The sequence below is a fragment of the Anomaloglossus baeobatrachus genome, chromosome 5 (genome assembly GCF_048569485.1).
Source record: "Anomaloglossus baeobatrachus isolate aAnoBae1 chromosome 5, aAnoBae1.hap1, whole genome shotgun sequence".
Taxonomy (NCBI): domain Eukaryota; kingdom Metazoa; phylum Chordata; class Amphibia; order Anura; family Aromobatidae; genus Anomaloglossus; species Anomaloglossus baeobatrachus.
In genome coordinates this window covers 493,112,293-493,139,975 of record NC_134357.1, presented here as the reverse complement: position 1 = coordinate 493,139,975, position 27,683 = coordinate 493,112,293, and the positions used below count along the sequence as shown (strand labels likewise).

General features: G+C 47.3%; 1 protein-coding gene, 1 non-coding gene and 4 pseudogenes across 2 annotated transcripts; all 6 read right to left on the bottom strand.

Moving 5' to 3' along the window:
* Positions 1–4,381: 4,381 nt before the first annotated feature.
* LOC142313414 (U2 spliceosomal RNA) lies at positions 4,382–4,554 on the bottom strand (annotated as a pseudogene).
* Positions 4,555–11,323: 6,769 nt separating this feature from the next.
* Positions 11,324–11,496, bottom strand: LOC142313413 (U2 spliceosomal RNA; annotated as a pseudogene).
* Positions 11,497–18,374: 6,878 nt separating this feature from the next.
* Positions 18,375–18,580, bottom strand: LOC142313378 (U2 spliceosomal RNA; annotated as a pseudogene).
* A 3,577-nt stretch (positions 18,581–22,157) lies between these two features.
* Positions 22,158–23,823, bottom strand: LOC142312811 (uncharacterized). Its single transcript, XM_075351795.1, has 3 exons — positions 22,803–23,823; positions 22,432–22,565; positions 22,158–22,205 (listed from the first exon to the last, which is right to left on the bottom strand). Exons 1-3 carry the CDS (start codon positions 23,821–23,823, stop codon positions 22,158–22,160), a joined length of 1,203 nt encoding a protein of 400 aa, XP_075207910.1.
* A 185-nt stretch (positions 23,824–24,008) lies between these two features.
* Positions 24,009–24,112, bottom strand: LOC142313455 (U2 spliceosomal RNA; annotated as a pseudogene).
* A 1,396-nt stretch (positions 24,113–25,508) lies between these two features.
* Positions 25,509–25,708, bottom strand: LOC142313400 (U2 spliceosomal RNA). The gene has a single exon (XR_012754443.1). It is a non-coding gene; the product is annotated as a U2 spliceosomal RNA (small nuclear RNA).
* Between the last annotated feature and the right edge of the window lie 1,975 nt (positions 25,709–27,683).

The window sequence follows — 27,683 nt, the reverse complement described above, 5'->3', positions numbered from 1 at the left end:
TCATTCTACCGAAACTGCCCTAACCAAAGTCACCAATGATCTACTAACCGCCAAAGCCAAGCGACACTACTCTATCCTCCTCCTCCTGGACCTGTCCTCTGCCTTCGACACAGTAGACCATTCCCTCCTACTACAGATTCTCTCATCTCTGGGCATCACAGACTTGGCCCTATCTTGGATCTCCTCATACCTAACCGACCGAACTTTCAGCGTCTCCCATTCTCACACCACTTCCTCAGCTCGCCCCCTATCTGTCGGTGTCCCTCAAGGCTCAGTTCTTGGACCCCTGCTGTTCTCCATCTATACCTTCGGCTTGGGACAGCTCATAGAGTCCCACGGCTTCCAGTATCATCTCTATGCCGATGACACACAGATCTACCTCTCTGGACCTGACATTACCTCTCTACTAACCAAAATACCACAATGTTTGTCTGCTATTTCATCCTTCTTCTCTGCACGATTCCTAAAACTTAACATGGACAAAACAGAGTTTATTGTCTTTCCTCCTCCTCACTCACCTCCTCCAACAAGCCTTTCCATCAAACTTGATGGTTGCTCACTCACCCCAGTCTCACAAGCTCGTTGCCTTGGAGTAACCCTCGACTCTGCTCTATCCTTCAAGCCACACATCCAAGCCCTCTTCAACTCATGCCGATTACAACTCAAAAATATCTCCCGGATCCGTGCTTTTCTTAACCAAGAATCTTCAAAAACATTAGTGCATGCCCTCATCATCTCCCGCCTCGACTACTGCAACCTCCTGCTCTCTGGCCTCCCTTCCAACACTCTTGCACCCCTCCAATCTATCCTAAACTCTGCAGCCCGCTTAATCCACCTCTCCCCTCGCTACTCCCCAGCCTCGCCACTCTGCCAATCCCTTCACTGGCTTCCCATCGCCCAACGACTCCAGTTCAAAACATTAACCATGACATACAAAGCCATGCACAACCTGTCTCCTCCCTACATCTGTGACCTAGTCTCCCAGTACCTACCTGCACGCAACCTTAGATCCTCACAAGATCTCCTTCTCTGCTCCTCTCTTATTTCCTCTTCCCACAATCGTGTACAAGATTTCTCCCGTGCATCCCCCATACTCTGGAACGCTCTACCTCAGCACATCAGACTCTCCACTACCGTGGAAAGCTTCAAGAGGAACCTCAAGACCCACCTCTTCCAACAAGCCTACAACCTACAATAGCCCTCAGCCCAGTAGACCACTGCGCAACCAGCTCTGTCCTCACCTATTGTACCATCACCCATTCCCTGTAGACTGTGAGCCCTCGCGGGCAGGGTCCTCTCTCCTCCTATACCAGTCTGTCTTGTACTGTTAATGATTGTTGTACGTATACCCTCTTTCACTTGTAAAGCGCCATGGAATAAATGGCGCTATAATAATAAATAATAATAATAATAATAATCTTCGCCTCAACCTTCTCCTTCTGGAGGCTGGCAGGGAGACACAAAGCAGTGAGTGTCTGCAACCTCCCCAAAAAAATCATCAACTCCAGGTGAAAAGCTAATGTCAGGGTAGACCCGATCACTCAAAGGGCTTGCACTTGCAGTACTGACAGTGCTCCACCCCTTGTCTGCAAGCTTTAATTTCTTAGCAGCCATAAACGCCCCCTCCTCCGATGACCTGACTGCAGCTGAAGCAGAAAAATCCCCCTGCCCAGCTGGACCAACATCTTTGCTCACCAGAGACTTTGTTGTACCCCATGACAGGGCAGGGGACTTGCTCAAATCCTCCTCGATTTCCCCCTCGCCACAGGCAGCAGAGTGACAAGGGAGATCAGCTTCCAGCTCGGAGACCTCCATTCCTTGATCAGGTGGACATGGAGAGACTGCAGGAGCTTTATCCAAATCCTGAGCAGTAGTAACAGGGAGAAGAACAGGGTCATTAACAGAAACAGCAACAGGGTGACTAGCAGCTGTTGCAGCCTTAACAGGAGCTACAGGGACCTCTGCGACCACCTGAGCGTAAAGCCTGGTCTTAGTGCGGTTCCTGCAATCCCGATAGGCATGCCCGACTTCTCCACAAGCATTGCAAACAATGGGGTTGCTGCAATCCCTAGCCATGTGCCCCACCTGGTTACATTTCCTACAGGTTGCTTCATAAGGACACTTATCCTGAGTGTGACCAAAAACATTACATTTCCGGCAAAAAAAAGGGGCATCTGGATAGAACAGGTAACCAGAGTCTTTCCCAATATGAAAAGTAGAGGGAGGGTGGCGGAGACCCCCAGGGCCCTGAGGGTCCACCCCAAAACGCACAAAATATTTATGCTTGCCTGTCCAGAGTCCCTCCTTGTTGGTAATTTTGTGTGAGTACTGAACATAGCTGCAATGCTTCACCAGGAAGTCTGTGATTTCTGCCACATTAACAAAAGGGTTGTGCATAAACACCACTAAAGGAACATCGCCCTTAGAATAAAGCAGGGTAAAGTCAAGTCCACTCAGCAAAGAGTTAGTAGTATTCATTAACAAGGACCGATAAAGATTCTGGCAAGCGCCAATATGGGAAAGGACAAGCACATACCGTCCACTGCGTCTGAACTCCTGAAGACAAACGATCTCATTCTTCTTCACATCCAGGATGTCATATAGAACTTTGTTCACCAAGTATTCCAGATGGAAATGCTGCAACTTTTCCTCTGCGACATCAATACGGAAACCAAAATGGACCCGGGTATCCCCGGTCCCAGCAAAACGGACAGTGACGCCCATCTTCAAAACACCTCCTGGATCACCAAGGGTTAAATGCCTCGCTCACTACCCCCAATAGCAGCATGTAGCCATTTAAGCTACAAGGCCAAGGGTAGCAATTGAGGACCTCCTGCTAAGACACACGATCCTAGCCAAAAGGCGTCGCCTTCTCGTTTCCCGCTCACTACCCCAAATAGCAGCATGTAGCCATTTAAGCTACAAGGCCAAGGGTAGCAATTGGGAACCTTCTGGTAAGACACTTGATCTTAGCCAAAAGGCCGAGAAGCGATAACCAGAATTGGTTTGGGCCTCGAGTGGCACCCTGGCCTATGCCGGACACATCTTAGGGAGAGAGAGCGAGAGGGAGACAAACCCACGCCTACACAAGACATTTTGTCACCCAAGCCAACCCTTGAAAAGGCTGCTTTGCAGAGCAAAAACAAGAAGAATGGTGCGTTTTGCAGCCGCCGCCCACTGCAATGAATCTGAATAACTCCTCCTTTTGGGCGCAAGCAACTCCCCTCCCCCTTGCAGTCTTTTCAATTCATGATACAAAAAGACGGACAGGACAGGTTGCCTGACTTTCCGTCACTGCCACCCTTTGCCATCCTTACCCGTAGAAAGCCCTTTCATCATCCCCAAACCCTAATCTTTTCCCTTTCCTTCCCAGCCCCCAAATCCTGCCCTCTGTACCCTTCTCACCACCCGCATCCCTTCTCCTGTCATCCCCCTACCACCCGGGAAAAAAAGAGCTTGCCCCCTCCTTCCACTAGCCCACCCTCCCACCCAAAGAACAACTTCTGCTGCGCAGCTTGTTTTCTAGGCAGCAGCGCTATTGTGATGTCAGCGGGGGCATTGTGACAAGCCGCCAGTGTTCCGTCTCTTCATGTTGTGCACAGTTCAAACGGAAAATACATCAACAGGCAGACTACAGAAAAGCTTACTAACAAATGTTAGAGGGGGGCTGTTTACAGTTTTTCTATTCCCAATTAGCCGTTTAAGTATACTTAATGAAAGTAGTAATTCTTTCATAGGCCGCCCTTTCTTAATATTTGACGTTCCTTATATTGCGGTATCAGGCTTCGCAGCAGGTTGCAAATCATTCATCACCCATGACTGTCCCCAATTGTGCTCAGAAGCTAAATATGTCTATCATGACCTCTCTTTTAGAATGGCCAAGAGCAAGCAAACTCTTCCTCCAGGAGGGGGAGCCAACAGACCACTAAAGACATCATCATTGCTCAAAGAAAACACCAAAAACCAATGCATGATAGGAATAAACAGGTAACTTTCTTTGGAGTGGAAGCGGAGAGATCGCACCAGATGCCAATTCTAGATCTTCTCACACCTGTGGTCACTGCAGCAGCAGCATCAGCAGCTGAATCCACTTTGTCCAAAAGGGATCTATTCCATTCAATTGCAAATGACCTAGATAAGACGGAGAACAAGATACTGCACGGGACATAGCCGAGTTGGTCAGGTTTAGTGGTGATGAGTTTGCTATTTGGATGAATAAAGCAAGTAAAAAGTGTGAAAGATAAAAAACAAAAGGAGGAAGTGTGAAAAGTGAATGGGCCAAATTGAGGTGCATATGAAGACGTATGCTTTCTTCCAATTCATGAAATCGGGCTAATATGAATCAGGTGAATTGAGTTCTGCTTTTGGAAACTGGGTTAAGAAGGGGTGCACCGGTCCTGGAGGTACTGCAATACCAGGTCAATGCGTGGAGTGGACAGAGCAAGCTCTTTTTCCATCTCCCTGTTCTAAAAATCCATTTAATATATGGTCCCCAGATAGGGGACGTATCAGATATTAAACTGATAAGAACAGATCACGTTTCAAACAAGCTTTATTAAACTCAGTCATTACAAACAAAAAGTCACACTTTAGATACAAAACCCGGTGACTTGTGCACATGAAACGCATCATAAAACCCGAATCAGGTATTTACAGGTACAGTAAAATATCACATAAAATCACATAAACATACATAAAACCAGCATTTTACTTAAAACATGAGATAAAATACATTAAAAGCTATACAGTAAAAGACATACAATCACAAATAAAATATGATTATAAATACATAAAAGTGTTCCATATCTGGAGACACCATGCCTTTTTTGCTTCCAATGTTCCCTGTTTTTTGCAGTCTCTCAAATAATACGTGTACATGGTACATAATGCAAGACCTATACAGTCTTTCACAGGGATGCAATCATGCTTGAATAGTAAAATATTTCTGGTTTTCCATAGGGCCTCTTTAAAACTGTTAATTATGAGCCATGCGATTTTTGCCTGGTACATGGTAGGACAATCAATTATACCGTATAACACCACATCACAATTTAGGGTGCGCAACCCACACACCCATTTCAGGAGCGTGCCCACTGCCTGCCATACCTCTTGTGCGTAAGCACAATACCAGAACAGGTGGAACACCGTCTCCTCCTGGGCACACCTGTCTCTTGGACATCTGGCACTGGCCACAAGTCCCCTACGATGTTGGAAGGCCCTGGTGGGGAGACATTGGTGGACTATTTGCCAGGCCAGATCCTTTTGCATATTACTAAGAGCAGGGCATGAGACGTTGTTCCAAATTAATTGGCACCTAGACGGGGAAAAAGTAGCCACATCCTCCATAATCTCATGACCCTTACAGGCGGCTGTCAACTTACGCTGATTGGACAAGACTCCCTTGTCCACATTTATCAAATCATATTCAGATATAATAGTCTCTAAGATCTGATATTGTTTCGGAGGGGATAAAAGGACAGGACGATTAGGTAAAATATCAACATGCAGTTTTTTAAAAACATACCCCGTGCTGTACCTTAAAAAACAAGTAAAAGCCCCAGCATTATTCAAACTTTTGTAACAAAACACAAAAAACTTTATTAATAAAAACAACTTTAGGTCAGGGAGTCCCTTGCCACCATTCCTTTTACTCTTACATACAGTTATTCTCTTTAATTTTTCCATTTTGGAGTTCCACAGAAAATAAAAGATGGGTTTCATTAGTCTTTTAAAGTATAGGGCATTGGGAGGAAACACCATTGCTGCGTACAAAATGATGGGGAGCAGGATCATTTTTATGATTAGAATCTTCCCCTCCATAGTAAGTTTTCTTAGCTGCCATAATGATATTTTTTGACTCAATCTTGTGAGAACCAGGTCCCAGTTCTTACACCCATCATTTTGCTCATCAAAGTGGATCCCCAAAATTTTTATCCCATCATTTTGGACCGGTATCTTTGGTGGCTCGGGCTCCCATTGACCTACAATAAAACAATCGCATTTTTCTTTATTTAATTTAAAACCGGATCCAGCACTAAAAATCTCCGTATCCAGCACTGCTCTGTTTATGGCAGCGGAGCTGGTACAATATACAGACACATCATCCATGTATGCTAACGCTTTTACCTGGGCTCCCCCACCTCCAGGAACAGGGATCCCCCTAACCACCTTGTCCTCACGTAAACGGCACAAGAGTGGTTCAATAGCACAAACAAACAGTAAGGGGGACATGGGGCAACCCTGTTTTACTCCGGATCGGAGGGCAACCTCTTTTGTTAAAAAACCATTTATTAAAATCTGCGCATACGTGTCATTGTATAAAAGCTTAATTTTATCAATAAAACCAACAGGAAACCCCATCTTTTTTAAAACACTAAAAAGATAAAAGTGTGATACCCTGTCAAAAGCTTTCTTAAAATCAAGGGATAAAATGGCTATAGGCTGCTTGCGATCCTTCTGGTACCAGATCAGGTCCCGTATAAGGTTAAGATGCTCCCAGATGGACCGTCCGGGGATACCGCAGACCTGATCTGGATGAATCACACTTGTAATAACACTTTTAATACGGCTGCTTAAAATTTTAGCCAATATCTTATAATCAGTATTTAAAAGAGAGATAGGCCTCCAGTTTTCTAAGTTTACCTTATCACCTTTTTTAAAGATCAGGGTAATCACACATTTCTTCCAAGAATAGGGTATAAAATTGTCTTTAAAAACCTCATTAAAAACTCCTATAAGATCATCTTTAATAACATCCCAGAAAACATGATAAAACTCTATGGGGAGACCGTCTGACCCTGGAGCTTTACCTTTTTGAAAATCTTTTAGGGCTCCCTCCACCTCCGCCAAGTTTATTTCCTCAGACAGGAGGTCCTGGTCCTCCGTGGATAAAAAGAGGGATAAAAAATTCAAATTATCATTAAAACAAGACTGATCAATGTGTTTGAGGTTAAAAAGGTTGCTAAAAAAGTTAAAAGCCTCCTCTAGCATTCCCTTTGATGATGTCTGACCTCCCAACTCCTGTATAAAATTCTTCCTCTCCCCCACTTTTTTAAAAAAATATCTAGAGCATGTCTCATCTTCTTCCCAATGTTTTACCCGAGAATTAAATATTATCTCTTTTCCTTTTTGGTCAAGAAAGTTCTGGATCTCAATTTTTAACTCGGTAATGTCCTCCTCCGCCCCAGGGACTCCCCACCCTTTTAACTTATGGAGAGTCTCTAATCTAACATTGAGATCCCTGAAACACCTTCTCTTTTCCCGGGCCCGCCTCCTACCCACAGTGACAAAGAAATTCCGTATGCGATACTTAACTCCATCCCACCAATTAGACATGGATTGCTCTGGACATTTCTTACTCCTCCATATTTTATATTTAGCAATAAATGCAGCCCGGGTTTCCTCATCCTGTAATAACAATGTATTTAGTTTCCAGGAGCGTTTGCCCACTTTCTCCTCATCTGCATATTCTAAATCTGCATATATGAGGGCGTGGTCTGAAAAAATATTTGTCATGAGTCTGGCTAATTTAGGGGTAAAAGAATCTGAGGAGGGAAGAATAAAATCAATGCGGGAAGATACAGTACCATTACTCCATGTGTACCCTGGGTCAGACGGGTGAATTTTTTTCCAGGCATCCTGCAATTTAAAATCAGATAAAATATGCTTGACTTGACATGAGGTTTTGTCTGGTTTTCTGGTATTGTCACCACCTCCTCTCCCCTCTCCCAACATCACACAGTTAAAATCCCCTCCCACCACCACAGGGGATGGACATGTTAAAAACAACTGCATGTCATTAAAAAGGGAGGAGCGTTCATTTTTTTCAGGGGGAGCATAAATATTAATAAAACGACAAGTAAAACCATTAAAAACTGCATGTGTTAACAAAGCACGGCCTGGAGAAATTTCTGTGACAGATAAAATCTTAACATCTTTGTTTTTAAATAAAATCCCCACTCCAGCAGCCTTATTCATGTTAGACCCTGACCAGACAGAGGGCCCTAAGGTCCAGTCTTTTTTAATGTCAGAGTATGTAAGGTCATGGCCAATGGCGCATTCCTGTAAGAAAAAAATGTCAAAGTTCAAGGTCATTAGCCATGCAAACAGGGCCACTCTTCTGATCGGGCTTTTTAAGCTTCTCACATTCAGTGAGGCTATTTTGATGTCCGCCATTAAATGTTTATGTTAAGACCAGAACTTTCAGAGTCCGAGAGATGGGAACAATCAAATATAGATGGAACAGTGTTCATACTACCGGTATCATCGGAGTCAGAGTCCACACATTCTGGGTCCACATTTGACCCTATCGGGCTGTTGTCTGGAATGGACACATGAGGACCCATCCGCCTCTTTTTCATTTCCTGGTCCCTCTCATTTCGGCCTCTTTTTGCGCAGGTGCTCAGGTCCATCTGGTCCCCCTGCCCAAGGGGTACTATGTCCAAAGTGTCCTGGTCATCCGGAGGTGGTCCCTGCACATCAGGGTGGACATCTGGCTGGACATCTTGGATAACATCACAGGGAGCATCTGGCTTGTCCTCATGGTGGTCAACAGAGTGGTCATCAGGGGGGACATCCGTCTGGGAACCTGGTTGGTCTGCAATAACGCTGTCATCCCTCTCCGACACGGTCCCGGACTGGGTCTCCATCGTGGATTCAGGAACTACCGAGCAGCCTGGCTGACTCGGCCTTCCCCCAGAACCGCTCCGGGGGGATCCCAACTCCCCGCCAGGTGTAACCTGGCAACCTGCAGGAGTGGGTGATGACTCAGCATTACAGGGGGGAGCTGAGTCAGTAGCGCTTACCACAACCGGGTCGGGTCTCCTTCGTCCAATAAGCACATCTGCAAAGCTGGCGACTAGGGACCCCGTCTTGGCCATACCCGCATGGGAAGGCACTCCTGCGGAACTTGACGCAGGTTTCTGGGGACCCCCGGACCGCCTAGGCCGTAACGGACAGCTGTTAAATAGATAGGTACACAGACCGCATCCGCTGCAGATCTTATCACTTGTGCAATCTTTAGAGGTATGACCCCATTGACCACAGTTATGGCACTCACTGACTTTTCCGTTCTTGCACTCATGCTGCAAGTGACCAAGACCGCCACACTTCCGACATCTGCGAGGTTGCCCATTGTAGAATAGGTATCCAATGTTTTTTCCCAGCACTACCGTGGAGGGGGGGTGTACATGGCCCTCTGAACTCTCTGGGTCTGGGTTAAATCGCACCAAAAACCGGCGTTTGCCATTCCAAATCTCATTAATGGTGTGCACATTCCCCACAAAACGAACAGAGGTGCAGAAACGCCTAAGGTACAACTCAATGTCGTGCTCACTGACATACGGGTTGTACATGTACACCACCACAGGGGTCTCGCCTTCACTATACAGGTAAGTGAAAACCACCCCCTCCAATAGCTGGTTATGGATCGCACCCTTCACTCGCCATTGGAAAGTGCTACAGGCAGTCTTGGTCCTCAACGTCAGGATGTACGTGCACTGCCCCCTCTCCTGCAGACAGTACACATCCTCTTTCCTTACGCCCAAGAGGTCTCGCAACAGACGGTTGTAGAACGCCTCTCCATTTCCACAACCAAAGTGGTCTTTCGGAACCTCGATTTTCACCGAGTTTTGAAGCTGGCCGGAGCCAGAAGTAAATTGCTGAATGCACGGCATTGTACCAGCAATAACTTGATAAAAAGCCTACCGTTTCTCACGGGCTCGGCCTTTCGCCGGGGGATCACCGTTCGTTGCCCGAGGACTAATCCGGCTCCCTAATAGCAGCAGGGGGGTGAAGTCCCACCGTGAGGTGAGACGATCCCCCCAGGCCAAGGAGCCGGGTACCTCGAGCACCTTCCAGCCAAAACGAAGCACAAAACAGTGAAGCTCTGCACCTGATCTCAGCCAAAAGGCCGAGAAGCGATAACCAGAATTGGTTTGGGCCTCGAGTGGCACCCTGGCCTATGCCGGACACATCTTAGGGAGAGAGAGCGAGAGGGAGACAAACCCACGCCTACACAAGACATTTTGTCACCCAAGCCAACCCTTGAAAAGGCTGCTTTGCAGAGCAAAAACAAGAAGAATGGTGCGTTTTGCAGCCGCCGCCCACTGCAATGAATCTGAATAACTCCTCCTTTTGGGCGCAAGCAACTCCCCTCCCCCTTGCAGTCTTTTCAATTCATGATACAAAAAGACGGACAGGACAGGTTGCCTGACTTTCCGTCACTGCCACCCTTTGCCATCCTTACCCGTAGAAAGCCCTTTCATCATCCCCAAACCCTAATCTTTTCCCTTTCCTTCCCAGCCCCCAAACCCTGCCCTCTGTACCCTTCTCACCACCCGCATCCCTTCTCCTGTCATCCCCCTACCACCCGGGAAAAAAAGAGCTTGCCCCCTCCTTCCACTAGCCCACCCTCCCACCCAAAGAACAACTTCTGCTGCGCAGCTTGTTTTCTAGGCAGCAGCGCTATTGTGATGTCAGCGGGGGCATTGTGACAAGCCGCCAGTGTTCCGTCTCTTCATGTTGTGCACAGTTCAAACGGAAAATACATCAACAGGCAGACTACAGAAAAGCTTACTATCAAAGGTTAGAGGGGGGCTTTCTCAGAGGGCTTTTTACAGTTTTTCTATTCCCAATTAGCCGTTTAAGTGTACTTAATGAAAGTAGTAATTCTTTCATAGGCCGCCCTTTCTTAGTATTTGACGTTCCTTATATTGCGGTATCAGGCTTCGCAGCAGGTTGCAAATCATTCATCACCCATGACTGTCCCCAATTGTGCTCAGAAGCTAAATATGTCTATCATGACCTCTCTTTTAGAATGTCCAAGAGCAAGCAAACTCTTCCTCCAGGAGGGGGAGCCAACAGACCACTAAAGCCATCATCATTGCTCAAAGAAAACACCAAAAACCAATGCATGATAGGAATAAACAGGTAACTTTCTTTGGAGTGGAAGCGGAGAGATCGCACCAGATGCCAATTCTAGATCTTCTCACACCTGTGGTCACTGCAGCAGCAGCATCAGCAGCTGAATCCACTTTGTCCAAAAGGGATCTATTCCATTCAATTGCAAATGACCTAGATAAGACGGAGAACAAGATACTGCACGGGACATAGCCGAGTTGGTCAGGTTGAGTGGTGATGAGTTTGCTATTTGGATGAATAAAGCAAGTAAAAAGTGTGAAAGATAAAAAACAAAAGGAGGAAGTGTGAAAAGTGAATGGGCCAAATTGAGGTGCATATGAAGACGTATGCTTTCTTCCAATTCATGAAATCGGGCTAATATGAATCAGGTGAATTGAGTTCTGCTTTTGGAAACTGGGTTAAGAAGGGGTGCACCGGTCCTGGAGGTACTGCAATACCAGGTCAATGCGTGGAGTGGACAGAGCAAGCTCTTTTTCCATCTCCCTGTTCTAAAAATCCATTTAATATATGGTCCCCAGATAGGGGACGTATCAGATATTAAACTGATAAGAACAGATCACGTTTCAAACAAGCTTTATTGATTCATAGCACATAACAAAGAGAGAACAAAAACCATCTATTTTCACAGAATGATAAAAACACAGTAAAATGACAATTAATATTCAACTCTTTCAAATAGCAGTAAAATATGGCATAAAATCAATTAAAAGCAATGCATAAAACCGACAAAACAAGGTGTCATATAAAACATGACATAAAAGCATATATTAAAAGGCAAATAAAACCATTAAAAAATAGTTATAAATACATATAAGTGTTCCAGATTTGGAGACACCACGCCTTTTTTGCTTCTTGTGTGCCTAGCGCTTTACAATCTCTCAGGTAATAGGTGTACATTTCACATAGCGCCAGGCCAATACAATCTTTAATAGGAATACAGTCATGTTTAAACAATAAAATATTACGTGTTTTCCATAATGCCTCTTTGAAACTGTTTATTATGAGCCATGCTACTCTTGCTTGTGACATGTTGGGACATTCAAGAAAACCGTATAAAATTACATCACAGTTCAAAACTCTCAGACCACACACCCATTTCAACAGAGTGCCCACTGTTTGCCATAGGCCTTGTGCAAAGGGACAGTACCAAAACAGGTGAAATACGGTCTCCTCCTGTGCAAACCTGTCCCTGGGGCACCGGGCGCTCTCCACCAATCCTCTATGATGTTGAAAGGCCCTGGTGGGCAGACACTGATGGACTATCTGCCAAGCGAGGTCCTTTTGTGTGTTCCCCAGGGCAGGACATGCTACATTATTCCAAACTAACTGGCACCTGGAGACAGAGAAATTAGCCACATCTTCCATTACCTCCTGTCCCTTGCAGACAAACGTGAGCTTTTTTTGGTCTGAGAGGACCTGCGGGTCAACATTAGTTAAATCATAGTCATCAATTACTTTAGTTAAAACTTCATAATGTTTCGGGGGAGACAACAGAAAAGGACAGTTAGATTGCATTTCAATCTGCAACTTCCTAAAGAGGAACCCTGTGCAATAATGGAGAAAACATGAGAAAGCCCCTTCCATCCTAATCCATTTGTAACAGAATACAAAAAACTTAATAAAAATAAACAGTCGTAGGTCTGGGAGGCCCTTACCACCATTTTTTTTACTTTTACAGACCACCACCCTCCTCAGCTTCTCCATTTTTGACCCCCATAAAAAGTAAAATAGGGGCTTTTGCAGTCTTTTCATATACAGGGAATTTGGAGGGAAAACCATGGCAGCATATAAAATAATTGGAAGCAAAACCATTTTAATTACCAGGATCTTCCCCTCCATTGACAGTTTCCTTAGTTGCCACAAAGAAATTTTCTGGTCTATTTTACCCAGTACTGAGTCCCAGTTTTTTTGACCGTCATTTTCTGCATTAAATAGAACCCCCAATATTTTAATGCCTTCTGTTTGTACTGGGATTTTGGGGGGGTCTGGCTCCCATTGTCCCACCGTCATGCAATCACATTTACTCACATTGAGTTTAAAACCAGAGCCTAAGCTAAAAATTTCGGTGTCCAGGATTGCTCTGTTAACAGCAGCCGTGTTCGTACAATACAATGAAACATCGTCCATATAAGCTAGGGCCTTGACCTGCTGTCCTCCCCCCCCTGGGATGGGGACCCCTCTAATAACATTATCATCCCGTAACCGACACAAGAGGGGCTCAATGGCGCATATAAAAAGAAGGGGGGACATGGGGCACCCCTGTTTCACCCCAGACAGCAAATCCACTTCCTGTGTAAAAAAACCATTAATTAAAACCTGGGAAAAAGATTCTTTGTATAAAAGTCCTATTTTTTCTATAAAAACCATGGGGAAGCCCATTCTCTCCATTACTTTAAAAAGATAAAAATGCGAGACCCTGTCAAAAGCCTTTTGGAAATCTAAAGATAAGATTGCCAGCGGCTGTTTGCGTTCCTTCTGGTACCATATGATATCCCGTATTAAGTTTAGATGTTCCCATATGGACCTCCCTGGGATGCCGCATACCTGATTTGGGTGAACTATACTTTTAATGACTGTTTTCATCCGTATGGCAATCACCCTGGCTATGATTTTATAATCGGTATTCAACAGGGATATTGGTCTCCAGTTCTCCAGTTTAGTTTTATCACCCTTTTTATAAATTAAAGTGATAATGCTATGTCTCCAAGAATGAGGCAATAAATTAACCTTAAAAACTTCACTAAAAACTTGTAAAATATCGGCTTTGATAAAATCCCAGAAAGTTAAATAAAACTCAATGGGGAGACCGTCCGACCCCGGGGCTTTACCTTTCTGAAAGCCCTTCAGGGCCTCCTCGATCTCCTCCTGGTTAATTTCAGCACATAAAAAAACCTGGTCATTTTTACTTAAAACCTGGGATAAAAAATTAAGATTATCAGCAAGAGTAAAATCATCAATATTTTTAAGGTTAAAAAGATCAGAATAAAAGTTAAAAGCCTCATTTAAAATAGCACTTGTGGAGGATTGGCCCTCTAATTCCTCAATTATGTGTTTACGCTCCCCCACTTTTTTAAAAAAATACCTTGAACAAGTCTCCCCCTCCTCCAAATGTTTTACCCGGGCACTAAAAATAATCTCCTTTCCTTTCTGTTCAAGGTATTTCTGAATCTCCATCTTAAGTTTGGCTATATCGTTCTCAACCTCAGGTACACCCCATCCTTTTAACCTATGGAGAGTTTGCAGACGAATATTAAAATCCTTAAAACATTTCCTTTTTTCCTGGGCTTTCTTTTTCCCCATTTTTATAAAGAAATCCTTTACTCTGATTTTAACACACTCCCACCACCCCAGCATGGTTTGGTCAGGGTGTTTGCACTTCCTCCAAGTTTTATACTTATCAATAAAATCAGCCCTAATTTTTTCATCCTGCAAAAGCGTTACATTTAATCTCCAAACACTTTTCCCAGTTCTTTCCTCACCTGGGTACATCAGGGTAGTGTGTAAGAGCTTGTGGTCAGAAAATATGTTGTCCATCAGGCCGGCTGCTTTCAACTTAAAAACTCCTGTGGAAGGGAAAATAAAATCTATACGAGAGGATACCACCCCCCCACTCCACGTGAAACCAGGGTCAGTCGGGTGGCTCCTCCTCCAAGCATCAAACAGTTTAAAATCAGTTAAAATGTGTTGAATTTGACTAGAAGTTTTGTCAATATTGCAAGAAATACCTCCCCCACTCCTCCCCTCCCCCATCATAACACAGTTAAAATCTCCCCCTAAGACCATAGCGGAAGAACCTGTCAAAAATAGGGGAAGATTGCTGAAAAGGGAGGAACGGTCATTTTTTTCAGGGGAAGCATAAATATTCATAAAATCACATTTAAAACCATTAAAAACTGTGTGCGTTAAAAGAGCACGACCTGGAACAATTTCAGTTATTGACAGTATATCCACATTATGTCCCTTGAACAGGATTCCCACCCCAGCTGACTTATTGTCACAAGACCCCGACCACACAGAGGGTCCGGCAGACCAGTCCTTTTTCAGCTCGGGGTAAGAGAGTTCATGCTCAATTCCACATTCTTGTAGAAAGAAAACGTCAAAGCTTAATGTCAGTAGCCAAGCAAAAAGAGCCGCTCTCCTCACTGGGCTCTTCAGGCTTCTCACATTTAAAGAAGCAATACGAATGTCCGCCATATTAATGTTTCTTTTTTAACTCCTCACTTTCCATCTCAATCTCAATGAGACGGGCAGCCGATGTAGCAGAAGAAACAGTGTCCAAGCTACTAGTGTCACTATCGGACGCTTCATACAACACATCACCCTCAGGGTCACTGGGTGGAGATAATACCTCACAAAAATAGAGCTTCGATAAGCGATCCTCTGAGTCACTTTCCCGACCTCGTTTCTTGCAGGCACTGACATCCATCTGGGACTCCTCCTCCCGTACCTCCGGGGGTAGAACTCCAACTTGGCCAACCAGGTCATCAGGGGATGCCACCACTTGACTAGAAAGAACGGCAGTGCAATCCTCATCAGGATGGTCATCAGAACGCGTGGCATCATGGTTGTCATCATGTACATCCCCAGGATGGTCATCACGGGAGGCCTCAGGACCCTCCGAGAGGCAGTCATCAGGACGGGCACCAAGGAAGTCATCTGGCTGGTCATCCAATCGGTCCCTCGGCTCCAAGGAAGACATCGGGGTCTCTGGAACAACTGGAAAAGAAACCTCCGCCACACTGCGAGCATTGCCCCCATCAGCTGGGTCAAGTGCTCCAGATTTTTGTTTGTTCTTTTTTCTCTGGCCCTTGGGCCCTTCCTCAGTCCTATGCTGAGGTTCACCCGACTCCTCACCAGTCAAAACCTGGGCTTCTGCAGAAGTGGGTTCACAGTCGGCCGCATAGACAATCGCAGGGTCACGCAACAGGTTTACAGGGAGTGCAACAGATGGAAGAGACTGTTTCCGACCCGCAGTTACGTCCGAGTAGGAGCGAACAGAAGCCCCCGATTTGGCCGTACCGGCAGCAATAGGCACTCCTGCGGAACTAGCCGCAGTCATACGGGAGCCTCTCTCTGGTTTTGGTCGCATCGGACAGTTGCTGAAAAGATGGGTACTTCCACCACAGCCACTGCAGGTCTTCTCTTTTTTACAGTCTCTGGACGTGTGTCCCCAATTGCCACAATTGTGGCACCGAACCATCTTTTCTTTGCCACACTCCCTCTGCATATGTCCTGTGTCGCCACAGTTCCTACATCGGTTAACCTGTCCGTTGAAGAACAGGTAACCGTGCTCTTTTCCAATCACCTCCAAGGATGGAGGGTGCATGAAACCCTCCACCCCATCCGGATCAGGGTTGAAACGGACCATAAAGCGTCTCTTTCCGCACCAGAGACCACTCTTGCCCATAACTTTCCCTGTGGATCGTACCGATACACAGTATCGCCTCAAGAATAACATGATGTCATCCTCAGGGACAAACGGACTGTGCATGTACACCACCAGGGTCACCTCATCACCACCGTACAAACATGTACAGACCATGTCATCCAGCAGCGGATGGTTGCTGTGGATTCTGACAAGGTCATGGAATGACCGACAAGCCGCTCGGGAATCCAACGTCAGGATGTATGTGTTCTGCCCCCTCTCCTGCAGGCAGTACACTTCACTCCTTGTCACACCCAACAGACCCTGTAGGATCTGTGTGAAGAAGGCCCCAGGGTTGTCAAAACCCACATTGGTCGCAGGGACCACAATTTTAAAGGAATTCTTCAGCTGGCCGGAGCCAGTGAAGCTCACATAAGTGCAAGGCATAGCACTCGGGTATAAAGACTTACCGTCCAAGACGGGTTCGGCCTTTCACCGGGGATCACTCCTCGTTGCTCAGGGACTAATCCGGCTCCCTAATAGCAGCAGGGGGGTGAAGTCCCACCGTGAGGTGAAACGATCCCTCCAGGCCAAAGAGCCGGGTACCCCGAGCACCTTCCAGCCAAAACCAGGCACAAAACAGTGAAGCTCTGCACCTGATCTTAGCCAAAAGGCCGAGAAGCGATAACCAGAATTGGTTTGGGCCTCGAGTGGCACCCTGGCCTATGCCGGACACATCTTAGGGAGAGAGAGTGAGAGGGAGACAAACCCACGCCTACAGAAGACATTTTGTCACCCAAGCCAACCCTTGAAAAGGCTGCTTTGCAGAGCAAAAACAAGAAGAATGGTGCGTTTTGCAGCCGCCGCCCCCCCACTGCAATGAATCTGAATAACTCCTCCTTTAGGGCGCAAGCAACTCCCCTCCCCCTTGCAGTCTTTCCAATTCATGATACAAAAAGACGGACAGGACAGGTTGCCTGACTTTCCGTCACTGCCACCCTTTGCCATCCTTACCCGTAGAAAGCCCTTTCATCATCCCCAAACCCTAATCTTTTCCCTTTCCTTCCCAGCCCCCAAACCCTGCCCTCTGTGCCCTTCTCACCACCCGCATCCCTTCTCCTGTCATCCCCCTACCACCCGGGAAAAAAACGGCTTTCCCCCTCCTTCCACTAGCCCACCCTCCCACCCAAAGAATAAGTTCTGCTGCGCAGCTGGTTTTCTAGGCAGCAGCGCTATTGTGATGTCAGCGGGGGCATTGTTACAAGCCACCAGTGTTCCGTCTCTTCATGTTGTGCACAGTTCAAACGGAAAATACATCAACAGGCAGACTGCAGAAAAGCTTACTAACAAAGGTTAGAGGGGGGCTCTCTCAGAGGGCTTTTTACAGTTTGTCTATTCCCAATTAGCCGTTTAAGTATACTTAATGAAAGTAGTAATTCTTTCATAGGCCGCCCATTCTTAGTATTTGACGTTCCTTATATTGCGGTATCAGGCTTCGCAGCAGGTTGCTAAACATTCATCACCCATGACTGTCCCCAATTGGGCTCAGAAGCTAAATGTCTATCATGACCTCTCTTTTAGACTGTCCAAGAGCAAGCAAACTCTTCCTCCAGGAGGGGGAGCCAACAGACCACTAAAGCCATCATCATTGATCAAAGAAAACACCAAAAACCAATGCATGATAGGAATAAACAGGTAACTTTATTTGGAGTGGAAGCAGAGAGATAGCATCAGATGCCAATTCTAGATCTTCTCACACCTGTAGTCACTGCAGCAGCAGCATCAGCTGAATCCACTTTGTCCAAAAGGGATCTATTCCATTCAATTGCAAATGATCTAGATAAGACGGAGAACAAGATACTGCAGCACGGGACATAGTCGAGTTGGTCAGGTTGAGTGGTGATGAGTTTGCTATTTGGATGAATAAAGAAAGTAAAAAGTGTGAACGATAAAAAACAAAAGGAGGAAGTGTGAAAAGTGAATGGGCCAAATTGAGGTGCATATGAAGTTGTATGCTTTCTTCCAATTCATGAAATCGGGCTAATATGAATCAGGTGAATTGAGTTCTGCTTTTGGAAACTGGGTTAAGAAGGGGTGCACCGTTCCTGGAGGTACTGCAATACCAGGTCAATGCGTGGAGTGGACAGAGCAAGCTCTTTTTCCATCTCCCTGTTCTAAAAATCCATTTAATATATGGTCCCCAGATAGGGGACGTATCAGATATTAAACTGATAAGAACAGATTTTTTTGATTTAACAGCATCTTTATTATCATGCACTTCTCAAAAAAAAGTAACAAACTGTGTACAGTGCCGCAGCCCCGGACACACAGAAATATACAATCATTCTTACATAGCAATAGAGTACGACGCACTAAACTATACATCACGCTCCTATGCTATCCGTAGCACTTAAGCTGAAAGAAAAAGTTAGACAATAAATAACGACGAACCGGCGATTTGGGGATGGGGGTAGGGAAAAAGGGGATAGGGTGGGGAAATCACAGGCCCGAAGCTTTATTGAAGGACGCACATAAACGGGAAAAGGAGGGAGGGGGCGTGAAAGAGGTTTAAACCTCCTCCTCGGCGCTGTCGTCCGGACTGTCCATGATGGAATAGTCTCTGAGCAGGCTGTGGATCAGCCTGCGGCAGTCCTGGATAGACATCCTCTCCCTCTTCAAGATGAGCCGGTTCCTGGCGACCCAAATAGCGTCCTTAAAGCAGTTAATAAGGCGCCAAGCCTCCTGGATGGCTCCAACAGTGTGAGTCCCAGGGAAGAGTCCATAAAGTACGGAATGGTACGATAGGCTCCCTCTGGGGACGGAGTTCCTCAGGTCATCCTCCAGGGCAACCAACAGGTGCTGTGCAAAACGGCAGTCCCAAAAGGTGTGCAGCGATGTTTCCTCCACGAAGGGGCACCTTGGGCAGTACCGGGTTTTGCACAGGTTCCGGGCGTGCATGAATGACCGGACGGGCAGTCCGCCCTGTATCGCCATCCATGACAAGTCCTTGTGCCCGTTGGTCAATCCAGCCGATGACACGTTGGTCCAAACAGTCTCCAGTGTGTCGTGATGAAGTCCTGGAATGTTCTCCATTTCGTCCTTGGCTGTGATGAGTTTGTGGATAGTCTTTGGCTTCCACAAATCAGGCTTGAGTCCCTCCAGTTGGTGTTCCCTCACAAACCGAACAACGTCTCCGTAGAACCATGGCGTCGTCCAGTTGTAGGGGAAGGAGCTGTCCCACTTGTCCCAGCCGAACCTTCTCCAAAGGGGGAGCAGGAAGAAGCGAGACATGGACCTACCCGCAGAACCTCTCTTGACTCGCAGAGATCGGCGAACGCAGTCACATACGAAGGAGGATCGCAGGAGGGTGGGGATATCTGGTACGCCCTTCCCACCCTGGCGAGGATCCTTGTACATGATGGTCCTCTTTACTCTGTCCATCTTGGATCCCCAGACAAAACGAAACACCGTCCTGGTAATGGCCCTGCACACGGTGGCAAGGGGGGGCCAGGCCTGGGCCGTGTACTGCAGCACGGGCAGTACCTCGTTACGCAGGACCAGTGCTTTGCCCTCACAGGTGAGGCGTCTGAGGCTCCACAGACCGATCCGTTGGGTGATCTTGGTCAAGCGTTCCTCCCAGGACTTGAGGGCTGCTCCTTCCTTCCCGAACCAGACTCCAAGAACCTTGATGAAATCCGGCTGGATGCTGAAAGGGAAGGGGGCGGAAGAGGCCGGCTGCCAGTCCCCGAAGAGCATGGCTTCCGACTTCCCGCAGTTGACTTTGGCTCCTGAAGCCCGTCCGAAGGTCTCACAGGTCTGGACGAGGGTGTCAACTGAGCGCCGGTCCGCGCAGAAGACGGTCACGTCGTCCATGTAGAGCGAGCACTTGACCTCGAAGCGTTCTGGTCCTGGTGCGGTGATCCCTCTGATCTCTCCATTCCGCCGGATAGCCTCTGCAAAGAGTTCTATAACACAAACAAAAAGAAGAGGTGACAGAGGACAGCCTTGTCTGACCCCTGAGAGGACCGGGAAGGGGTCAGTCTTCCAGCCGTTTACCAACACCGAGCTGTGAATATCAAAATACATTAGTTGGACATACAAACAAAACATGTTACCCAAACCTAACCTGTGCAGAGCTTTGCCCAGGAACTCATGGGAAACACGGTCGAAGGCCTTTTCCTGATCCAACGAGATCAGGGATGCGTGCACCTGGCGGGCCTTGATGTACTCGACCGTGTCCCGCATGAGAGCCAGGCTGTCTGCGATGCGACGTCCGGGGATGCCGCAGGTCTGATCTGGGTGGATGATCCGTCCAATAACCGTCTTCAGTCTCGTTGCCATCGTCTTGGGCAGGATCTTGTAGTCGACGTTCAGAAGGGTGATGGGACGCCAATTCTTCAGGTCGCACCTCTCTCCTTTGCGTTTGTACAGGATCGTGACTATTCCTTCCCTCAGGGACGGAGGCATTCTGCCCTCCACCACCATCTCCTCATACAGATCTAACAAGTCCGGACAGATGAGGTCCCCCAGTGCTACATAGAGCTCTGCTGGGAGGCCATCACTGCCCGGAGTCCTGCCGGACCTAAAGGATCTGGCGGCCGAGAGCAGCTCGTCCACCGTCAGAGAGACGTCCATGGCCGCCGCATCTGCAGGGTCAAGATGGTTAGTGATACCTGACAGGAACTTATCGGCGGCCTCGGGGTCGGTAGTCTTGCGGGCGTAGAGTTCGCTGTAGAAGTCGCTGACGACTTTCATCACGTCCTCTTTCCCGCGTCGCATGTTTCCACTCTCATCTCGTAGTTCATTCAGGGGTGTATGACCGGTGTGGAGCTTCCTGAAAAAGAACGAGTTACATTTCTCACCCTTCTCCAGGTTCTCCACTTTGGAACGGAAGACAATTCGCTTGGACTCCTCCTCAAAGTGCCTTTTCAGGCTCTTCTTAGTCTCCTCCAGCTCCTCTCTCACGTCCCAGCCACATCGAAGAAGGTCATGCAGGGAACGCAGCTCACGCTGGAGTCTCCTGAAGTCCCTCTTCTTCACACACGCCTGTTGTTGACTCTTTGCCTGAAAGAAGAAACGGAACTCGAGTTTAACGTATTCCCACCAGTCAGAAACAGACTGGAAGCCTGCCTTGTAGGCCCGCCACGTGGAGTAAGCCGCTCTAAGCTCCTCCAGAACTTCCCCCTTTTCCAGCAGAGAGCAGTTCAGCTTCCAGGAGCCAGGGCCAACAGGAAAGCCGTGGCCCAGCGCACCTTGAAAGTGAATGGCTCTGTGGTCAGAGAAGAAGCAGGGGACCATCGAGTGCCCACTCCGCCCAACCGTCCGAGAGGTAAACACAAAGTCAATCCTGGAACGCAGCGAACCATCAGGTCGGCACCATGAATAGTTCACGGATCCGTGTCCGATGGAGCCCACAACGTCCACGAGAGAGGCTTCGGTCACCATCTCAATGAGCAGTTTGGATGTGACGTCTAACTTGGCAGCCGTTCCAGAACTGCGTCCATCCGCCTCAATCGGGCAGTTGAAGTCCCCGGCCATCACTACCATCCTGGTGGTGGCGAGCTGAGGGCGCAGGGCTTGGAGGAGCTCCAGTCGATCGTTCTTCACAGGAGAAGCGTACACATTGATGAACCTGACAGGTTCTCCAGCCCAGGTACCGTCCACGAGCAGTAACCTGCCGCAGACGAGTTCCTGAACTGAGTCCAACGTGAAGGCGCTTCCCCTGATTAGCACGGCGACCCCTGCGGACCTACAGTCGCCCCCGCCGGACCAGTAGGACGGTCCATGGGTCCATTCCCTGGCCAGATGGTTGAAGGACCTAGAGGAGGGAAGGGAGCATTCCTGCAGGAAAAATACATTACTAGACTGAGTGTTAAGGAAAGCAAAAATCGTCTGACGTCTGAACTTGTCTCTGATGCTCCTAACATTAATGGAAAAGATGTCAATGTTAGCAGTCATTGGAGGGAAGAGAAAGTTAGTGCAGGCGATGTGCCTTAGTTACCACTCCGGTCGGGCGGTTCTTCTTCTTTGGTGTCTGTCGGTGATGGTATCACCAGCAGACCTTCTTCTTCTAGCCGATCGAGTAGAGATGTTGCCTCAGTGGCTTCCGACTCCTCCATTTCTTCTTCGGACACCAGGGACTCCACCATCTGCTCCAACACATCTGGTTCCGGGAGGAGGTCGTCCTCCTCTTCCTGGGTTGGATTGGGATCCACAATGAACAACTTGCAATGTTCTGCGACAGGACTATCTTCCAACTGCCTCTTCCTTTGGCTTGTACCTGAGGAGACAAGAGCTGGAAAATCCTTCTCGGTGAAAGGTGCAGGAGTGCTGAGGCCCTCTGCTCTCATGGTCTGGGGAGGGAGAGTGGGCTTTGGAGGGGGGGTAAGGGCACCGACTGAGGAGTAGGGAAAAGAGGTGGAGGTGGTGGAATCCTCAGTGGGGTTGGCCGGGGGAAAAGGGGTTTGGACAGGGGTGACAGGGGGGGGGACCAGGGAGGGGGCAGCAGTTTTCTTACCCTTCTTCTTCCTGGATTCCGTGGCCGCTGGGGCTTTGGCTGGAGCCGCGGTCACCGGGATCTTGGCCGCCTTGGCCTTGGCCTCTGTGGCTTTGGTCGTAGCTGCCTTAGTCGACGAGGCTGCGACTACCCGAGCCTGGGTCGCCGCAGCCACCCTTGCCCAGGATTTCTCTCGTTGTGGGCAGTCCTTGTAAAGGTGGGCCGCCAGTCCACATAAGTTGCAGGTCATCTTCTTCGGACAATCCTTGGAGCTGTGTCCCGTCACCCGGCAAACCCTGCAGGCGTCCTCCTGGCAGGTCTTCATCGAATGCCCTTTCCCACCACATTTCCTGCAGTTGTGTGGCATGTCCGGGTAGTAGATTAGACCAAAGGAGTTTCCCAGAGAGAATGTCGGGGGCAGGTGCTGAAGGCCGTCCTCGGATGCTAGTTCCCTGTGGAGTCGAACGGTTACTGACCACTTACCCGTCCAGAATCCGCTGCCGTTAAGGATGTGGGATGGTTCCCTCACCACTGTGCAGAAGCGTCCCAGGAACGTGGATATGTCTCTTCCTGGGGTGTGCGGGTTCCGCATGGAGACCGTGATCCTCTTCTCACCTCTCTGTAAAGGACAGGATCCTATAAAAGAGTGAAAAGGAGAGTCCGGTATCGCTGCGTTCATCGCCTCCCAGTATCTCCTGCAGGCATTCACCGTGGCGAAGGTTACCAGGAAAATGCCCGACAAGAAGGCCTGGACACTCAGGGTTTCCGCCCTGGAGAAGCCCTGGTCCAGAATCATCTTCGTGCAGAACACGTCGCTGGACATGTCCGGCACCCTACCATCCACCGCCTTCAGCTTCAGGGCTACCGTCTGCCGCATCCAAGGCTCCAGGGTTGGAGCCTGTTTAGGCAGCGTCCGGGCACCCTCCGGCTTACTGGCGTTGGAGGTAGGGGCCCCTTGGGCCGGAGAAGCCTCTGGATGAGCCTTCCTGGAGGTCCCTGGGTCCTGGGTCTTCTTGGCAGCCTTCCCTTCCTTGCTTGCCATGGCTGGTTCCTGCTTGAATTCCCGGAGCTGGATCTTTGATTCTTCTCCGGGTGTCTTCTCCTGCTGAATTCTTCCTCGAAGTTCCTCTAGTCTCCCAGAATCTTCTCCGAGCCTTCGACTTCTTGCTTCTTTCTGCCGAGCTTCTTCTTCCGTCCGACCTCCTTCTTCCGGTATCGGCTGGGCTTCAGAGCTCGTCTTCCTGATCGCCTCCCGTCAAGCGTAGCTAGCTCAGTTGTTCTGATAAGAACAGATACTACACTTGATCTTAGCCAAAAGGCAGAGAAGCGATAACCAGAATTGGTTTGGGCCTCGAGTGGCACCCTGGCCTATGCCGGACACATCTTAGGGAGAGAGAGCGAGAGGGAGACAAACCCACGCCTACAGAAGACATTTTGTCACCCAAGCCAACCCTTGAAAAGGCTGCTTTGCAGAGCAAAAACAAGAAGAATGGTGCGTTTTGCAGCCGCCGCCCACTGCAATGAATCTGAATAACTCCTCCTTTAGGTCGCAAGCAACTCCCCTCCCCCTTGCAGTCTTTCCAATTCACGATACAAAAAGACGGACAGGACAGGTTGCCTGACTTTCCGTCACTGCCACCCTTTGCCATCCTTACCCGTAGAAAGCCCTTTCATCATCCCCAAACCCTAATCTTTTCCCTTTCCTTCCCAGCCTCCAAACCCTGCCCTCTGTACCCTTCTCACCACCCGCATCCCTTCTCCTGTCATCCCCCTACCACCCGGGAAAAAAAGAGCTTGCCCCCTCCTTCCACTAGCCCACCCTCCCACCCAAAGAACAACTTCTGCTGCGCAGCTTGTTTTCTAGGCAGCAGCGCTATTGTGATGTCAGCGGGGGCATTGTGACAAGCCGCCAGTGTTCCGTCTCTTCATGTTGTGCACAGTTCAAACGGAAAATACATCAACAGGCAGACTACAGAAAAGCTTACTAACAAAGGTTAGAGGGGGGCTTTCTCAGAGGGCTTTTTACAGTTTTTCTATTCCCAATTAGCCGTTTAAGTGTACTTATTGAAAGTAGTAATTCTTTCATAGGCCGCCCTTTCTTAGTATTTGACGTTCCTTATATTGCGGTATCAGGCTTCGCAGCAGGTTGCAAATCATTCATCACCCATGACTGTCCCCAATTGTGCTCAGAAGCTAAATGTCTATCATGACCTCTCTTTTAGAATGTCCAAGAGCAAGCAAACTCTTCCTCCAGGAGGGGGAGCCAACAGACCACTAAAGCCATCATCATTGCTCAAAGAAAACACCAAAAACCAATGCATGATAGGAATAAACAGGTAACTTTCTTTGGAGTGGAAGCGGAGAGATCGCACCAGATGCCAATTCTAGATCTTCTCACACCTGTGGTCACTGCAGCAGCAGCATCAGCTGAATCCACTTTGTCCAAAAGGGATCTATTCCATTCAATTGCAAATGATCTAGATAAGACGGAGAACAAGATACTGCACGGGACATAGCCGAGTTGGTCAGGTTGAGTGGTGATGAGTTTGCTATTTGGATGAATAAAGAAAGTAAAAAGTGTGAACGATAAAAAACAAAAGGAGGAAGTGTGAAAAGTGAATGGGCCAAATTGAGGTGCATATGAAGACGTATGCTTTCTTCCAATTCATTAAATCGGGCTAATATGAATCAGGTGAATTGAGTTCTGCTTTTGGAAACTGGGTTAAGAAGGGGTGCACCGGTCCTGGAGGTACTGCAATACCAGGTCAATGCGTGGAGTGGACAGAGCAAGCTCTTTTTCCATCTCCCTGTGCTAAAAATCCATTTAATATATGGTCCCCAGATAGGGGACGTATCAGATATTAAACTGATAAGAACAGATTTTTTTTTTTTTTTTAAAACCATTCAGGTTAGTTAAAAACAACAATATCAAGTTTACAACTTTGCTGTTTATCCAAACTCATCACAATGGTTATATTCTTTTTTTTTTTTTTTTAATTTTCTAAAAAGTATTGCAGTACATATCCAAGGAAAGTATCACAAAAAAAAAAAAAACTGAAAATACTGAAAAACAGAGAATTTACCTCTTATTGATACTTCACCAAATAATGCCACTTTAAAACCTTCCATATGCCTTCAGCGTCCAATCCACCACCACCTCTACTCTTATCCCATTGGTAAATGACATAAAGTCTGGAAAGAATTAATCTTACACAGTCGTTAATAGGAACCACCTTCCTTTTAAAAAGTCCCAAATTTCTGACATCCCATAAGCTTTCCATCACACAAGCCATGATAAGCCACAAAATCCTCTCTTTAACACTCCCACATGCACCAATGCCAAACATAGCCACCCTCCAATTAATATGGTTCAGACCAGCCAGCCCCTTACACAGGCCTCCTACACATTTCCACACACTATAGGCGTAATCACAGTCCCACATGACATGTCTCACGGTCTCACGGGCACCACATCCCTCCCGTGGGCACACATCCGTTCTAATCAGGTCCCTTCTCTTCTGCACATCTCTCACAGGTAATATATCATGCAATGCCAACCACACAACATCCCTCTGCTTATTAGACATACCCGGTGTACTCAGTTTCTTCCATGCATCTGACACATCATTCCCTCTCAAATCATTAATATTACATTCTACCTCATTCGCTCTCATCCTTTTCATCACTCTCTTCGCTGCTCTGAACTCACTCATAGGTACAGCCAGCAAATCATTGTTTCTAATAAACCTCTCAATTATGTCGTACCAGACTGGACACTTGAACGACACAGGCACACGCGCATCCCTTTTTACCCAACACAAGCCATACAGCATCCAGCCCGCCATATACCTCACCATGTAGGCCCCTTTATTGTTCTTTCCCATTAGGATTACTACCGTCTTAATATAATGAAGACTAAGAAAGATTTCAATATTTGGAAAGTTTAAACCCCCATAATGACAGGCCTTGTATAAATGCTCTCTTTTTAATTCTTCCATTTTGCTCCCCCAAAAAAAGGTAAAAATCAGTTTCTCTACTCTCTTTATCTTTTTATATGGGGATGGGAAGACCCCAGAGATATAAAGGAGAATCGGCAGCACCACGGCCTTAATAATCAAAACTTTACCATTCAATGTCAGATCACGCATTCTCCAGAAATTCAGTTTCCTCTCAATCCGCAATCCACATTCTTCCCAACTCTCCGTACCTCTCAGATCATCATTAAACAACACACCCAGCACTTTGATTGGACCATCCACACTTGTCACTCCGTCCATCTTAACACTACTATCACCAAAACACTTAAAACAACATTTATTCCAGTTGACTTTAAAAGCAGACGCGCCACAGAAGAAATCCAACAACAGCTTTACTCTAGTCATAGACGCAATACTCTCACTCACTATCACTACATCATCCATATAGCCAAGCACCTTCACATTCTTACCGCCACTACCAGGTATTAACATCCCTCTTATCAGTTTCTCGCGCCTGATCATACATAACAAAGGCTCAATCACACTGACAAATAAAACAGGGGACATTGGACACCCCTGACGGACACCTGACTTGATCTGTACTTTCCCACTCAAACATCCATTCACTAAGAATTCACTTGTCACACCACCATACAGACATCTCACACCATCCAAGAACTTCTTAGGAAAACCCATACTATTCAAGACCTCAAACATAAAAACATGCGACACCCTATCAAACGCTTTCTCAAAATCAAGAGCCAACAACATGCACTTCTGCTTTCTAATCGTACAGTCACCAATAACATCCCTCAACAACAACAAGTTATCACTGATGCTCCTTCCAGGCACAGCACACACTTGATCATCCTTTACAACCTTCCCAAGCACTTCACGCATACGATTAGCTAATAGTTTACTGAAA